Raw genomic sequence first — 17,438 nt, 5'->3', positions numbered from 1 at the left:
AGAGAGAGAGAGAGAGAGAGAGAGAGAGAGAGAGAGAGAGAAGTAAAACAATAATAATAATGCTCAGACAAAGCATTATGAGACATGGACCCTCCAAAGGTGCCATTGAGTTCATTTTGTGTTGGCTGTCTACTGCTGGGTGTGGGGTCAATCCTTAAGGTGGTTTGTATTCTCAGTGAGACTCCATTGGAGAAAACTAATCTTTCCTTGGTGAGCAGTTCTCAATGAGATAGCTTCTGGGTTAGGGATGGGACTTGTGTCTTCTTCCCCTCTTAGCTCTGGGGCCCTTTTGGTTTAGACTGCAAGGACTGTGCATGCTGATACAAACTCTGAGTTCCTATGTGTGTTGGTCCTTTAGATGTTCATATGCTGTGCTTAGAGGGCCTTTCTCTTTGGTGTCCTCTATCCCCTCTGGCTCTTACAGTCTTTCTGCTTCCTCTTTCACAGGTTTCCCCAGCTCTGAAGGGAAGGATTTGATGGAGAAATCCCATTTAGGATTGGGTGTACCAAACTCTCTCACTCTCTGCACTTTGGTGTGTTGTGGGCCCTTTTTCTTCCCATTTTCTGCAGGGGGAAGCTTCTGTGATGATGGCTGAGCAAGGCCCAGACATAGCCCAGTATAGCAGAATGTAGCTAAGAGTCACTTTATTGTTATGTTCCTTTAGCAGAACAGTAGTATTTGGACTTCTCTGCCTAATCTCAGGTTTTTGGTCACCTAAACAGTATCGGGTATGGGTTTCATCTCATGGAGTGGGCATTGAATCTAATCAGATAATTAATTGGTTAAATCAGCAAGTTTTGGGCTACTATTGTAGCAGCATATTCTGCAGATAGGTCACCATTATGGACTGAAGGGTTTATAGCTGGATTGGTGTTTGCCTTTCTCCTCCACTAGTGTGCAGACTTCTTCTGAGAACCGAGAAGACTAGTCAGTAGCAGAGGCTCTAGGTTGGCAGCGGCATCATTTCTCCATGTTCAGTGATTGTATAGTTGTTGTCTTCAGTAATGGGGTCTTACCATCAGCTTAGAGAGAGCATCCCATGCCCTTGGCAGTAGCCTGGATTATTTGGGTGTATTCTTAGGACTCCTTTAGCCAGAAACTCTATTAGGTGTAACATATTCTCAGAACTGGAGGTTTCAATTGTTTATTCATTTGTTGGGGCTTTGTTTCCCCATTATTTGGTGATTTCATTTAGATTTTTTCATACATGTGCATATTTTAAGAAGTTTCTACTGCATTAGGTTTTCATGCAATACATCAAGTGGCCCTTAGTTGTAGCTGTCCCTTCTTGTATCCCCCCTGTCCCTCCTTATCTGATCTCCTGTTCTACCCCCAGCACCAGCCGCTAGCCATCCTATTTCTTAGTATTTCACAGGATTACAAGAATTACGACATGCAATTTTGTAAGGAAACAAGGAAGTATTGTTAGTCCATATTTTCAAACTAATTTTCTTTTCAAAGCTTGTAAAAGTGAAATCATCAGGCAGTTGGCTTTCCTAAACTAATCTAAGATTATTGTGTATATAAGTTTTATTTTCAATTTGTAATATTGTGTCCAAGTCCACTGTTGTGAATTAAATGATTCAACAGTGTTGGAAACAAGTCATTTTAAATGAAAAATTATTCATTGCTTAATTTCTATAATATATTTCTATAATATATTTAAGCATTAATAACATATATATATGTATGTTATTCCTTCTATGTAAATTTTATGCTTTATAGATTACTACAAATACTTTGGAGTAAAAATGTTATGTAATTCTTGGGTTGTTGCAGAAGTGGCTGGAAGCAATTGAAGAACACTCCGCATACAGCACTCACTACTGTTCCCAGGATCAGGTGACTGATGATGAAGAGGAAGATGTAGTTTCGGCCATGGACCTGAAGGAGTCCTTAGTGGTGAGCAGACACCATCCAACTGCCATAGCTAACTTACTTGTGTTTTCTATTAGGAGGCTAGGTACTATAAAATGTCTTGGTGAGAATGCCGTGATGCTCTTTGTGGTGGTTTGAGTATGATTAGCCCAGGAAGTGGCACTGTTAGGTGGTATGGCCTAGTTGGAGGAAATGTGTCACTGTGGGGGTGGGCTTGGAGTCCCTCCTCCTAGCTGCCTGGAGACAGTCTGCTCTTGGCTTCCTCTGGATGAAGATGTAGAACACTCAGCTCTTCCTGTGCCATGCCTGCCTGGAAGCTGCCATGCTCCCTCCTTGCTGACAATGGGCTGAACCTCTGAACCTGTAAGCCAGCCCCAATTAAATGTCCTTATAAGAGTTGCTTTGGTCACGGTGTCTGTTCACAGTAATAAAACCCTAAGGCAGAAGTTGGTATCAGGGACTAGGATATTGCTGTGATAGGCCTGACCATGATTTCGTTTGGAGGAATGTGGGTTTTGGGACTTTGGAAAGTAGTGCAAGCTTTAAGTGATGTTTAATAGGACATCCTAGTAGGGATATGGAAGACGTTGTTGCTGAGGGTGATTTAAACTGTGCAGACCTAGCCCAAAAGGTTTCAGTAGAGAAGAATTTCAGTATGTGGCCTAGAGACAGTTTTTGTGGTATTTTTGTGAAGAATGTGGCTGCTTTTTGTACTTGTCTGAAGAGTCTGTCTGAGCTAAGTAAGGTAAAGAGATTTATATTAATTGCATTGACAAAGGAAGTTTCAAAAAAGCTCAGCAGAGACTTTGTTCTCTGGTTTAATCTCATGAAGAAGGTTTTGATCAAGATTTTGAAAGGAAAAGTACAAAATGTATGGTTCAAAGAATAAAAGGGCACCAAGAAGTAGAGTGGCGCTGAACCCTGTGTTCAAGGAGATAAGCAGATTATGGGATTCACCAATCCTTTAATTCACCTCAAAGTAAGATCCCACTCAGCTAAGCTTATTGTTTATATTGCTGCAGTTGAACAAGGGGCATGGTTATTGTTTTCATTTGGAATTTTAGTTCAGAATGAACTACAATCCAGAGATGGAAGACAGGCTTTTGATCCATATCTTAAGGAATAGTGGCTGTAAAATGTTTAGTTTCAGGCATGGTGGTACACCCCTTTAATCCCAAGAGACAGAGGCCAGTGGACCTCTGAACTAAAGGCCAACCTGGTACAGAGCAACTTCCAAACAGAGAAAAACTTAGATCCAGGCATAGTGGTAAATGCCTTTAATCCTTGAACTCTGGAGACAGAGGTATGTAGATCTCTGAGTTCATGGTCAGTCTATAGAGCAAATTCCAGGACAGCCAAGTTTAGACAGTGTAGAAGTTGGAAAACAGAAAGCTGATGATAATTTAACAGAACATGGAGGCCATGTTCCAGCCCTGGCAAGCAGTAGAACTTGGCAGTTTCAGTCATGTGACCCTGACTTTAGAGTCAAGGATAGAAGGACAATTGGTGCTGCTTAGCTGGAGCTAAGAAATTAGTTGTGATTAAGAAGAGAACAGCATCACTGAGGTGAAATCTTCTGGGAAGTGTTTTCTGAGAGCACAAAGAAGCTGTGTTCCAGAGATAGCCAGGGTTGTACCTCGTGCTGCTCCTGAATGTGTAAGAATCACCTAGATCATACTGGTTTTGAAGATATGAAGGGTCATTGAGAGTAGCTGAGGTTTGGCACAGTGAGAGCCCAGGGAAGGCCACTGGTGAAGGTGTAGGCTCAGTGGCAGTTGATAGCCCAGGACTGAAGGAGTCATGCAAAGAAATTGAGGCTTGTCACCATGAAGGGAGCCTATGAAGGCCTATTGGTGAAGCCTAGTTGCAATGAAGACTCCAGCAACTGGAGATCCCAGAACTTTGGGATGATCACCAAGAACAGCAGCAGCAGTAGAGTAGAGTCCACAAGAGCCTAGAGTGCTACAGAGGGCAGAGCTGGAGAAGTGACCCAAGCCCTTTGGAGGAACCCAGAAGATCATGTATGGATTCCATACATTGGAAGAAGTTGCCTTGGATACCCTAAGATGTTAGAGATATCAAGGCCGTGGTATACCTGCTAAGGAAAGCTACTAACAAGGAGTGGAACCAGCCCAAGAAACAAAGTTCGTTGCTGCTGAATGCAAGATCTATCAACAGCAGTCAACAAGGATGAAAGGAGTTGGAGATCTGAAGAATGCTTTGACATCTGACATGGAGTTACAGAGTTTGAACTTTGCCCAGCCGGTTTTCTGTCTTGCTTTGGGCCAGTATTTCCTCACTATGATGTTTTATATATATATATATATAATTCTGCATGATGTTGGAGGAATATGATCTGCTTTTTGATTGTGACTTCTTAAAGGATTATAGTTTAGAGATTGCATGAATCTCAGAAGAGACTTTGAACTTTGAACTTTCAACATTGAAGTTGTACTAAATGTATTTTGCAGTTACACTATGCTAGGTATGGCGCCCATAGACTCATGTGTTTGAACAATGCTATAGAGACCAGGGAGTGGAATGTGATGGTTTGAATATGCTTGGCCCATAGGGAGTGGTACTATGGGAGGAAGTATGTCACTGTGGGGGTGGGCTTGGAGACCCTCTTCTTAGCTGCCTGGAGACAGTCTGCTCTTGGCTTCATCTGGATGAAGTTGTAGAACTCTCAGCTTTTCCTGTGCCATGCCTGCCTGGAAGCTGCCATGCTCCCTCCTTGATAATGGGCTGAACCTCTGAACCTGTAAGCCAGCCCCAATGAAATGTTGTGTCCTTTGTAAGAGTTGTTTGGTCACGGAGTCTGTTCACAGCAGTAAAACTCAAACTAAGACACTCTGAGTCTCTTTTTATGTTAAACACATCTGTATTTGCAAATTGCTTCCAGTAGGTGGGAAGTGTGGAGCCTGACCTATCCCTTTATGACTTCACTACATATTTCAGAGTTTCAATAATGCAACCATAGTGATGCATTTCTTGGCCAGTACTTCCATTGAAAACTGCTTTCAATATGTAACGGCCACTGCTCCAGGATAGGGTAAAGCACTAGTAATGAGTGGAGACATTTTTATCTGAAAAGACAACAGCATCGCCCCTTTCCTGACAGTAGGTATTTGGGGTGGGGGAGGGAGCAGATGTTAGTGTCTGGCTGTACTTTTAAATTCATCTTGTTTATCAAAATATTGGTGGATCTGGAAGAGGTACAGTACAAAGGGATGCCTGTTTCAGTTTAAATGATTGTCTCAAAACACATGAATTTTCCTATTAACTTTAACCAAATGAAAATTAAGTTGATTATTTAAAAGGATTTGCATGCTTCTAAATAAACAAGTCTGTTGAAGTTAAGTTTACTAATTTACAGAGCTTTATTGACATTAAGAGCCTCAGTGATCAAGGGATGTTAGGCTCCATCATTCCTAACTTTAATTTATGGTAGAACTCAGAGAATTTGAACTAGTTCATGATTTGTTGAAGGTTTCTGCTAGACTTTGTTGATTACTTTATCTCTACTATTTTAGAGTGTAATATGTAATATGTTAACTATATCAGCAAATGAATTAAAAAAAAAAAACTTCTATCAGAACATTTAGAATAATGGCATCAAAACTTAGAGGCTGTAGAGTGGGCTCAGAGGTTAAGCATACCTGCTGTTCTTGCAGAGGACCAGAGGTCAGTTCTGAGGACCCACACCATATAATGCCAGCTCCAGGAGACCTGGTGCCCTTTTCTGGCTTGTGTTGGCACCTGCACTCAATGCACATGCATACATAGAAAGACACACCTACACATAAATAAAAACATCTTTTAAAAATAGGGAGGATTTAAATACATGTGGCTAAATTTTAAATAAAAAATGAAATTATGTTAAATGTTTTAACATTTAGTTAATATTTTCTAAGTGAAGAGAATGCCTTCCTGTTTATGTGCCTCAGTGTGAGTGATAAAATGTATATGGATTTACAACACAGCCAGAATCTTCTAGAATTGTGGTAATTTGAGGCATTTTAAGTGGGAACTGCAAGTAAAATGAAAACATATTAGCTTTCTTGCCATTAAGACACATGGTTAAAGACAGTTTTCTAAAAATATGTTTTTCCAATTGTCAGGCACATTATGTTACCAGTTCAGTTGTTCATTGTATTTTATTCCCTTTCAAACATTTCCTTTTGACTTCTAAACCATCAAGTTTTACTTTATGTGTAGCATGTGTCAGAAGTCAGTGAGAATTTAGCCAGTGTGAAGTATGTTCAGGTTTTGTAGGCTGCAGACACCTCTGTCCAGTGGAGTTTGAATGGTAACTGGGAGAATTCTGATTCTCAGTGTCTGGATTCTTGTCAAAACAGTTGAAATCTGAAATGATCTCCCAAGCATGTTTGCATGTAGCTTAGGCAGACAGAATTGGAGCAAATTTACTTCTGGTGGCCACTGACATAGTGAGGACATGCCTGAACTAACATCTGAGTTAAGTACAGATTGGTCCTATTCCCCAGCATTCCATTGACAGAAAGGACATTTACAAGACATTTGGAGTGTGGTGTCTATATTGAAAAAGTTACCCTATTCCATGACACTTTGGTCTCTCTCATTTTTGTCATCCCTCCAACTAAGGATCTCTTACAAAGCTTTTCTTTCAGCCTTTGTTATCACCTTGAGGTTAAGGCACTGAGAAAAGAAACAAGTCATTTCCTGCTGTGTGAGAGGATGTCAACAAATAGCTCCAAGAAGGGAGGAGACAGCTCAGTGCTAGTTTGCAGTACCAGTGTGGTCAATTTAAGTTACATTTAAGTTAATAAAATTACACTAAGTTTTCACTAACTCACTTTGGCTGTTATCTTTCTTTTCTTTCTTTCTTCTTCTTCTTCTTTTTTTAAATAGAGTAGTGTTATATATCCCAGGCTGGCCTTGAACTGGCCTCAGCTTCCTGAGTGCTGGGATTACAGGCATAGCTTTACACCTGGTTCAGTTTCTCATTTTAACCAGAAACACCTCAAGTGCTCAGGATAGAAGCAGGCAGAGAATGTGTGCCGTCATCAGAAGGAACAGTGGCCAGCAGTGTGTGGGTGGTGCTGACCAAGTGAGGCTTTTGTTTGTTGATGACACTTAATTCTTTAGAAGCTCAGCTACATTTGTGATACACAAAATAAACATAGAATGCTAAGTTTAAACTACGGAACTGAGTGAGTTTGTCTATTTGACTTAGTTAAGTGATTCTTAATTAAAATGAATCTACAGAAAAATAAATATGTACAAACTAGTAAAAACAGTGCATCTATAAAATATAGCACACTTAATATACTGATAAATTACAGGTGCATAGTGTGCAAAGAGCAGAAAGTCAGGTAGAGTGGTGCACACGCGCCTGTAATCCCAGCACTCAGAAGGTTAAAGCAGCAGGCTTGCCTAAGGCTTGAGAGTAGTCTGCTACAAAGTGGGGTGTCAGGCTAGCCTGCCTTTCATTTATATTCTGCCTCAAAAAACCCAGAAACAAACAAAAAATTACTACTTGGGAGAAACTAAAGCGTATGTATAGTAGGATGACGCACAGGTTCACATTTAGGTTGAGGTAGAGCATCACTGGAAAGAGGAGACAGGAACAGCAGCTGCCCTGGGACAGGAAATGGCAGACAGGGCTCCGAGACTGGCAGCAGGCTGTGAGGGACAATTACTTTCCTTCCAGGGCATTTTAGTTTGTGTTTTTCTGTGAGCATCCATTATAACGTAAAACATTAAGACAGCTGTAGGCCAGGCTAGTCGCCAGGTACTAGAAGAGTCCCAGTGTGCGGTGCTTTGCTTTATGCAAGGGAAGACAGAGTGTAGCTGGTCTTCAGGGACCTATGGCTGGAGTTAAGAAGCTTTACAAGTGACCACTGTAATACTCCCACTGTGCTGTTTTCTGAAAAACTAGCATCTACCATCTGTTATTTTTGAGGGTAGGGTTTTTATGCCATAAGGTGATCTCATTTTATATTTTCAGTTTCATGTCTTCTGAGAAATATATATGCCTTGTGTGACCCCTTCACCTGTCAGCTGCGGATCATGCCTGTCACCTCACAGAACTCCTTGGTCCTATCTCTGGAAGCTGATCTGTCCCCACTGTCCAGGTGGTCACTGTCCATACTCCTGATGGCAGTGTTGTTAGAAGCGCTGCCAATTTCCTGCTCTCAAGTTGCATGGGAGCAGAGCCACACAGTCTGTGCCCTTCTGGGCTGTCTCCTTTCCCTGTCCTGTTGTATCTATTAGCAGCTACTTTTATTGCTAAAGTACTAAGTAGTATGCTTTATTCTGAATGACTCAGATGTGGCTTCTCGGTAGCAAGTATCTCCGCTGCAGCTCCTAACCACTCCACTCACTCGTCCCTTGCCACCCACTCCCTTGATGCAGGGTTTTGGTTTTTTTGTTTTAGTTTGATTTTTTGTTTTGGTTTTGTTTTTGTTTTTGTTTTTGTTTTTGTTTTTCGAGACAAGGTTTCTTTGTGTAGCCCTAGCTGTCCTGGAACTCACTCTGTAGACCAGGCTGGCCTTGAACTCAGAAATCCGCCTGCCTCCACCTCCCAAGTGCTGGGATTAAAGGCGTACACCACCACCACCTGGCTTGATGCAGTTTTAAGTGACCCTCTGAGTCAGGACAAGGAAGGAGAGCATCATCCTTTTTGGTTTTATCTATCTATCTATCTATCTATCTATCTATCTATCTATCTATCTATCTATCATCTATCTAGTCATTCATTCACTTTACATCCTGGTCACTTCTCTGCCCCCCCCCCCCAGTTCCTCCTCACAGAGTTCCTCCCTCCATCCCCCCTCCCCTTATCCTCTTGAGAGGGTGGAGGACCCTACCCCCACCCCCCAGATCCTTTTACCCTGGCACATCAAGTCTCTGCAGGACTAGGTGCATCCTCTCACACTGAGGCCAGACAAGGCAGGCCAGTTAGGGGAACAGGTTCAACAGACAGGCAACAGCTTTAGGGGCAGCCCTGCTCCAGTTGCTGGAGAACCCACATGAAGACCGAAGTGTACATCTGATGCCTATGTGCTGGTGGTCTAGGCCCAGCCCTGTCTGGAGAAGGACATCAGCTTGAGTCAGTGGATGGACAGAATGGAACAGGAGATGAGCTGAGGTGAGCTGCTCACGGTGCAGCTATCTGATGTGCCAGGCCTCTGTGCTCATGGGTGCCCATCTTGCTGTGTAGATCCTCTGTGCAGATAACTTGGTCAAAGTTAAAAATATTGTCAGATGTTAATATTAGAACATTGTTTATAATGAGACTTTACTTATATACTGAATAAATCAAATTTAAAACTTCAACTTCCCTGGCATAATGTCAATGGTTTAGAATTCAATAATGAGGCACCATGCCAGACACCACAAAGTATTCACAAGCATTAGTTTTTGAAACATGGTCTCACTGTATAGCCAGGCTGAGAGAGAACTCATGATACTATGGCCCATATTTTTCCTTAGTACCAGAACTGGCAGGTGTGTGGCTCTTCTAGCCCAGAAGAGTTTTGCTTTTTATAACTATCAATATGGGGGATAGCAAATTAGAGAATGTGGTTTATTTTATTGTATTGAAAACTACTGTCCTTTTTAGTGTCAGCTAAGAGTTATCTTAATACTGTGTATTCATGAACTCTTTTTTTTTTAGCTGACTTTTATGCACCTTATAAACCATTGAGCAAAGGAACATTTTTAAAGCTTTGACATAAAAATGCTAAGTGAAGAGGCTTGTGGCCTCAGTATGGGAAGATCATACTGTGAATGTGTGGCTCGCCTTCAGTTACAACTCAGGAGCTGTACTGCGTATCAGATTAAGGAGTCTGCAGACAGAACCAGTGCTTCCTTAGACAACTTTCACCATGGGAAGGAAACAGTGGGTATTAGCATTGACTTGGACATGAGCGGGAATCCTAATGTGCACTGTGTAAGAGTGGTTTTCTATTAGTAAGTCCAGAGTGGTGCATTTGGTTGCAGTGTTTCCAGATGGACTTTCCCTTCAGCCTGTATTCACAGGCAGTGTCTGAGAAAATGAGCCAGCAAACCAGCTCTCTTTTATGTGGTTTCAAATTGCATAGAATAAGTATTCTCTCTCGAATAAATAAGTAAACGTGAGTTATATTTAGATGTCATTAGGAGTCTCAAAACAGAAGGGATAATACAAATTTAAAAGAGAACACTGCCTGTCACTAATGTGGTCCCATGAATAATTCTGCTGTGGTTGGGTTGAGTTTTATAAGAGTTAAAAAATTTATAAGGTGAAATGGGAGAAAAGTGCGCTTACCTGTGTCGCCTCTGCACATGGCTACACTGGGTTTAGTTTTGAATAAGCAAATGCTTTCTTTGATGGGCCAGTTGGAGTGACAAGTACAAAGCAAGGAAGCTGAGTACATTACTCTGCTCACAGTAGTAATTATAGTATTTCCAAGGTCATGGTTTGTAGAATACATATTTTTTAATTAGTTATTTCTTTTCGAGACAGGATTTCTCTGAGTAGCTCTGGCTTTCCAGGAAATCATTCTGTAGACCAGTACAGTATTGAACTCAGAGATCTGTCTGCCTCTGCCTCCCAGTGCTGGGATGAAAGGTGTGCATCACCCCCATCTGGCTAGAATAAATTCCAATATGATTTCATGTTCATTCTTTTTGTTATATAAAACCAACTTAAAATCGACAGTAATTTCATTTTGTTCTTTGAATGTGCTCTAGGCTGAGGTACAAGTCAGAGCATGGCTTTTGCATTTATGCTTCACTTCTAGGGATCTTACTATGAAGAAATGTAAAATTTCAAGGAAGAATGTTCTCTGTAATTGACTTTACCTTATTTGTATGAGCTTCAACTCAGTTAAGAAAATGTCCTGCTTCGCCTGATGATGTGGGTGGTGGCAGCATGTATTTAAAATGCTGAATGAAAAATCAGCTTGAGATTTCCAAATGTTAGAGCCATCTGGATTTGCTAAAACAAAAAACAATTTTAAAAATGTATCCTTAAGAAATGCAATTTATAATCTCCTGGTGAATTTATTCAGAGATCTAGCAAATCAAAGAAATTAACTATATATTCATGGCATAATGAGAGTGGGCATTGTTAATTAAAGTAGTTGGGTGGTGTCTACAGGACTGATGTTGATGTGTTTGGAATTAAATACTTATTAAACTACTTGGTTAAATGTTTTATTTATATCCTTTGGTAAAGATACTGTGTTATATGTATCCAAATTGTAAGTTTTGATAGAAACATTAATGTATACGTAATTTTGAAAGTCCTTTAATTGGTTTGTTTTAATTTTGTCTTTTTTTTTTCTTTCAGAGAGCACAAACATGTCAACAGAGACTAGATAGGGAAATTTACAACTTTCTCAAAATGATTAAGGAGTGTGATGTGGCCAAAGGTAAGGGGGTGGGGTGGGGGAGCAGAGAGACTATGGGCACCATGCTTGCTCATTTGTGCCATGATGTGCGTGTGGAGGACAGAGGACAAGGTGTAAGGGTCAGTTCTTTCCCTTCATCATGGGAGTCTAAGTGAGTGGCCTCCGGTTGTCGGGCTTGGCAGCAGGTACCGTATCCACTGAGCCACTGACCCCTGGGCCCTCTCACCAGCTCCCAATTCTGGTTGTGATAACACTGCTTTGGAAATCTTAGACTGGTGCTGCCCTTTGCTGTCTAAGAATGCTGCTCCTGCCCATTCTACCGTGCCTTGTGGAGCCAGGCTCCGTGGCAGAAACCTCCTCGCACTTGGATCTCCGATGGCTTCAGCAAACGGAGGCTTCTCAAGGCATAGGTGGAGAAGTAGATCAGGGCTTTGTCTTTGCTCCCTCTGTAACAGAACAAAATGTGTTTGCATCTTGATGAATGCACAGCCCCATCACACAATGATGAGGGTAGGGAGACTTATCCTTGAGCAAGGAGAACACTAACATTATGTGGAAGCAGTGCTCTCCTGAACAAAGAGACCCACACATGGTCATATACAAAGGCATGCGTAGGGCAGGGCACATTCCTGAGCATGCTCTGTTTAAGTTTATAGTTCTGTTTTACATGCTTGGTTTAGAAAGAAAGTTGGCAGATTCATTTCTGCTGTAGGCAGAGAATTTAGCTTTATGAGCAAAGTTTTCTCCAGAGTGCTCTCTCTCTCTCTCTCTCTCTCTCTCTCTCTCTCTCTCACACACACACACACACACACACACACACACACAACTACAATCATGTGATTATATCTGTTTCATGTAAGTTTCTTCAAAGAATCTTAGCTGAAATAAAAGTAAAAAACACGTTTACAGGCATATTAGCAGTCTCTTAAGTCTTGTAAAGGGGCAGCAGCCTTACCTTATAAGGATAGGAGCCTGCCTTGCCCGGTGGCTAGCACATCTCCTGGGGCGTGGCTCAGCAGTGCTATTGACCCCTGTGGTGCCCCCCTGCTTCACTCCTTGGTGACCTTGGTCTTACTCTCCCCTCTCCTCTGCTCTGTGGGTTCACACAGCTGTCCTCGCCTCTGTCAGTGCTTTCTCCCAGTCTTTGAGCATGTTCCATATACGAAATTCATCTTTCTCCTTGCGTCCCTCTTCCCCTTTCTCCCCCCACCCCTTCCTTTCCACCATTTCTCCCTCTCCCCCCTCCTCTCCCTTTCTCTGGGGAAGGAAAGAGTTGACCTACTATTTCTCTAGCTTATACATCTGCACTGCATTTCTCTAGGCGTTGGGGAGAAAGCAATGTATTTCTGGTTAGTAAATGTAGGTTGTTCAAGTCACTAAGACCTTTTAGAAGCAACCAAAATAGGGAAGAAGCTAGGGAAACACCACATTTTGCATTTTGGCTGCAGAGAGCCCATGGTTAATGTCTATAGCTTTTTATATCCTGCTCTTACCCTCTGGATTCACTGTTTTCTTTAAAAAAATCAATTACATTTATTTTGTGTTCATGCGTATGTGTTTGTGTCTTTACTTTGCCCTTACTTTGAACCTTCTTCCTTCCTCATTTTCCCCCTTGATTCATAGGTCTTGAGCATGGGAGACAAGTGCTCTGGAAGCTGAGCCACACCCAGGCCTGGCATCTGCATCAGAAGATGTAGTTCCACCCTCTTCTGACCTGCCTTGTTCTGCACGGGATGATGCTCTCCAGCAGTCTCTCTTTTCTGCCTCTCGTATCTGTGACGTTGTGTAGTTTTATTCTGTCTATAGATTTGACTTTTGTTGCCCTGTGTATAGCTTACTTGAGTCTGTTTCCTAGCTTATAAGTTCAGTAGAGATCTTTCTTCAATCTAGAAAACTTTAAAACTATTTTCTCTTAAAAGTCGTGCTCTTTTTTTCCTCTTCCACCAGAAGAAAAACATGACAGATATGTATGGAACTTTCTCATGTCATTCCCTAGCTCTTAGTTTCTCTGAAAATTTCCAAGTTTTCATGTTGCATTCTGCCTTCCTGCTCCATGTTGGCCTTTGGGTGGAGAGCAGATCCCTAAGGGAGGCTCCCGTGGGCTAAGCGAGGTCCCAGTGAGCTGAGCGAGGCTCTGGTGGGCTGGGCGAAGTTCCGGTGGGTTAAGTTAGGTCCCAGTGGGCTGGGCGAGGCTCCGGTAGGCTAAGTGAGGTCCTGGTGGACTAGGCAAGGCTCCGGTGGGATGGGCGAGGTTCCGGTGGGCTAAGGCAGGCCCCAGTGAACTGAGGTCCCAGTGAGCTGAGTGAGGCCCGGGTGGGCTACCTCCTGCCCCTTCTATGTTGCATCTGGTAATTTAAGAATCATTTTCTAGTTTGTTTCTTTCACTTTTGTCTTCTTTTGTGTTTAATCCCTTGATTTTGTAATCTCTAGTCCTAATGCCTTTCTGACTCCAGAAATTGTAGATGGTAGTTTTAAAATTTGTTTTGTAGGCCTAAAAGATGGGTCAGCAGGTAAAGGCGTTTGCCATTAAGCCTGATGGTTTAGTTCAATCCTTGGAATCCACATGGTGAAAGAAGACAACAGCCTGCCTGTTACCCTTTGACCTCCATATGTGTGCTATGGTCACACAACCACTTAACATACATGAAGACACACGCACACACCCACAATAAAATAAATGCAAACACATTTGTTTTTCCATGGCAACCCTACCTTTCTAATATGTTTGTATTTATAATTTTCTCTCTACTAATTACACAGATATCAATTTAAAGTTCTCCTTGAAACTCTGTAGTACAGCTTGAGGTCCGGGATGCTGATTCACCCAGAAGTTCTTTTGTTGTTGAGAATGGTTTTTGCTACTGTGGGTTTTTTTGTTATTCCAAATGAATTTACAAATTGTTCTTTCTAATTCTATGAAGAATTGAGTTGGAATTTTGATGGGAATTATATTGAACCTGCAGATTGCTTTCAGCAAGGTGACCATTTGTACTGGATTAATCCTGCCAATCTACGAGCATGGGAGATCTTTCCATCTTCTGAGGTCTTCGGTTTCTTTCTTCAGGGACTTGAAGTTCTTGTCATACAGATATTTCACTTGCTTAGTTAGAGTCACACTAAGGTATTTTATATTATTTGTGACTATTGTGAATAGTGTTGTTTCCCTAATTTTGTTCTCAGCCTGTTTATCTTGTGAGTATAAGAAGGCTACTGATTTGTTTGAGTTAATTTTATATCTGACTACTTTGCTGAAGTTGTTTATCAGCTGTAGGAGTTCTCTGGTGGAATATTTGAAGTCACTTAAGTATACTATTATATCATTTACAAATAGTGATATTTTGACTTCTTCCTTTACAATTTGTAGTCCTTTGACCTNCTTTTGTTGTCTAATTGCTCTAGTTAGAACTTCCAGTACTATATTGAGTAGATAGGGAGATAGTGGGCAGCCTTGTCTAGTCCCTGATTTTAGTGGGATTGCTTCAACTTTCTCTCCATTTAGTTTGATGTTGGCTACTGGTTTGCCGTATATTGCTTTTACTATGTTTACATATGGGCCTTGAGTTCCTGATCTTTCCAAGATTGTTAACATGAAGGGATGTTGAATTTTGTTAAATGCTTTTTCAGTATCTAATGAAATGATCATGAGGCTTTTCTCTTTGAGTTTGTTTATGTAGTAGATTACATTGATGGATTTCCATATGTTGAATCATCCTTGTATCCCTGGGATGAAGTCTACTTGATCTTAGTGAATGATCGTTTTGATGTGTTCTTGGATTCTGTTTGTGAGAATTTTATTGAATATTTTTGTATTGATACACATAAGGGAAATTGGTCTGAAGTTCTCTTTCTTTCTTTGGTCTTTGTGTGGTTTAGATATTAGCATAACAGTCACCTCATAAATAAATTAGGTTCTGTTTCTATTTTGTTGAACAGTTTGAAAAGTATTGGTATTAGGTCTTCTTTGAAGGTCTGATAGAATTCTGCATTGAACCCATCTGGTCCTGGGCTTTTTTGGGGGGGGGTTTAATGGTTGCTTCTATTTCTTTAGGGGTTATGGGACTGTTTAGATGGTNTATCTGATCCTGATTTAACTTTGGTATTTGGTATCTGTCTAGAAAATTGTACATTTTATCCAGATATTGCAGTTGTATTGGGTATAGGCTTTTGTAGTAGGATCTGATGATTGTTTGAATTTCCTCAGATTCCATTGTTATATCTCCCTTTTCATTTCTGATTTTATTCAGTTGGATACTCTCTGTGCCCTTTGGTTAGTCTGGCTAAGGGTTTATCTATCTTGTTGATTTTCTCAAAGAACCAGCTCCTGGTATTATTGATTCTTTGTATAGGTCTTTTTGTTTCTGCTTGGTTGATTTCAGCCAAGTTTGATTAGTTCCTGCTGTTCTTGGACATATTTGCTTCTTTTTGTTCTAGAGCTTGCAGTTGTGCTGTTAAGCTGCTAGTATATGCTCTCTCCAGTTTCTTTTTTGGAGGCACTCAGAGCTATGAGTTTTCCTCTTAGCACTGCTTTCATTGTGTCCCATAAGTTTGGGTATGTTGTACCTTCATTTTCATTAAATTCTAAAAAGCCTTTAATTTCTCTTTTTCTTCCTTGACTAAGTTATCATTGAGTAGAGCATTGTTCAGCTTCCATGTGTATGTGGGCCTTCTGTTGTTTTTGTTGCTATTGAAGACCAACCTTAATCTATAGTGATCTGTTAGGAGGCATGGGATTATTTCAATCTTCTTGTATCTGTTGAGGTCTGTTTTGTGACCGATTATATGGTTAGTTTTGGAGAAGGTACCATGAGGTGCTGAGAAGAAGGTATATTCTTTTGATTTAGGATGAAATGTTCTATAGATATCTGTTAAATCCATTTGGTCCATAACTTCTGTTAGTTTCACTGTGTCTCTGTTTAGTTTGTGTTTCCATGATCTGTCCATTGCTGAGAGTGGGGTGTTGAGGTCTCCTACTATTATTGTGTGAGGTGCAATGTGTGCTTTGAGCTTTACTAATGTTTCTTTAATGAAAGTGGCTGCCCTTGTATTTGGAGCATAGATGTTCAGAATTGAGAGTTCTTCTTGGTAGATTTTTCCTTTGATGAGTACGAAGCGCCCTTCCTTAATCTTTTTGAAGACTTTTGGTTGGAAGTTGATTTTATCCGATATTAGAATGGCTAATCCAGCTTGTTTCTTGGGACCATTTGCTTGGAAATGTTTTCCAGCCCTTTATTCTGAGGTAGTGTCTGCCTTTGACACTGAGGTGGGCTTCCTGTATGCAGCAAAATGCTGGGTCCTTTTTATGTATCCAGTTTGGTAGTCTATGTTTTTTTTATTGGGGAATTGAGTCCATTGATGTTAAAAGATATTAAGGAATAGTGATTCTTGCTTCCTGTTATTTTTATGTTATTTTTGTTTGTGTGGCTATCTTCTTTCTGTTTGTTGAAAGAAGATTACTTTCTTGCTTTTTCTAGATTGTAGCTTCCCTCGTTGTGTTGGCATTTTTCATCTGGTATTCTTTGTAGGGCTGGATTAGTGGAAAGATAATGTGTAAATTTGGTTTTGTCATGAAATGTCTTGGTTTCTCCATCTATGGTGATTCAGAGTTTTGCTGGGTATAGCAGCCTGGGCTGGCATTTGTGTTTTNTTAGGGTCTGTATATCATCTGCCCAGGATCTTCTGGCTTTCATAGTCTCTAGTGAGAAGTCTGGTGTAATTCTAATAGGTCTGCCTTTTTATGTTACTTGACATTTTTTCTTACTGCTTTTATTATTCTTTGTTTTGTGCATTTGGTGTTTTGACTATTATGTGACAGGAGGAATTTCTTTTCTGGTCCAGTCTATTTGGAGTTCTGTAGGCTTCTTGTATGTTCATGGGCATCTCTTTCTCTAGGTTAGGGACATTTTCTTTTATAATTTTGTTGAAAATATTTACTGGCCCTTTAGGTTGGGAATTTTTACTCTCTTCTATACCTATTATTTTNAGGTTTGGTCTTCTCTTTGTGTCCTGGATTTCCTGGATGTTTTGGGTTAGGAGCTTTTTGCATTTTGACTGTTGTGTCAGTGTTTTCCATGGTATCTTTTGCCCCTGAGTCTCTCTTCTGTCTCCTGTATTCTGTTGGTGATGCTTGCATCTGTAGCTCCTGATCTCTTTCTTAGGTTTTCTATCTCCAGGGTTGTCTC

The 17,438-nt window shown here is 40.9% G+C and overlaps 1 protein-coding gene across 2 annotated transcripts in view; it reads left to right on the top strand.

Moving 5' to 3' along the window:
• Osbpl1a (oxysterol binding protein like 1A) overlaps positions 1-17,438 on the top strand; it is a 187,612-nt gene that overhangs the window by 49,849 nt on the left and 120,325 nt on the right. For both annotated transcript variants that reach the window (XM_021215014.2, XM_029546728.1), the window contains exons 13-14: positions 1,781-1,903; positions 11,199-11,280. In XM_021215014.2, coding sequence (XP_021070673.1) covers positions 1,781-1,903; positions 11,199-11,280 — 205 coding nt within the window. The remainder of the gene's footprint in view (positions 1-1,780; positions 1,904-11,198; positions 11,281-17,438) is intronic.

This window comes from Mus pahari, chromosome 15 (assembly GCF_900095145.1).
Source record: "Mus pahari chromosome 15, PAHARI_EIJ_v1.1, whole genome shotgun sequence".
Lineage (NCBI taxonomy): Eukaryota > Metazoa > Chordata > Mammalia > Rodentia > Muridae > Mus > Mus pahari.
This window is presented reverse-complemented; position numbering and strand designations above follow the sequence as displayed.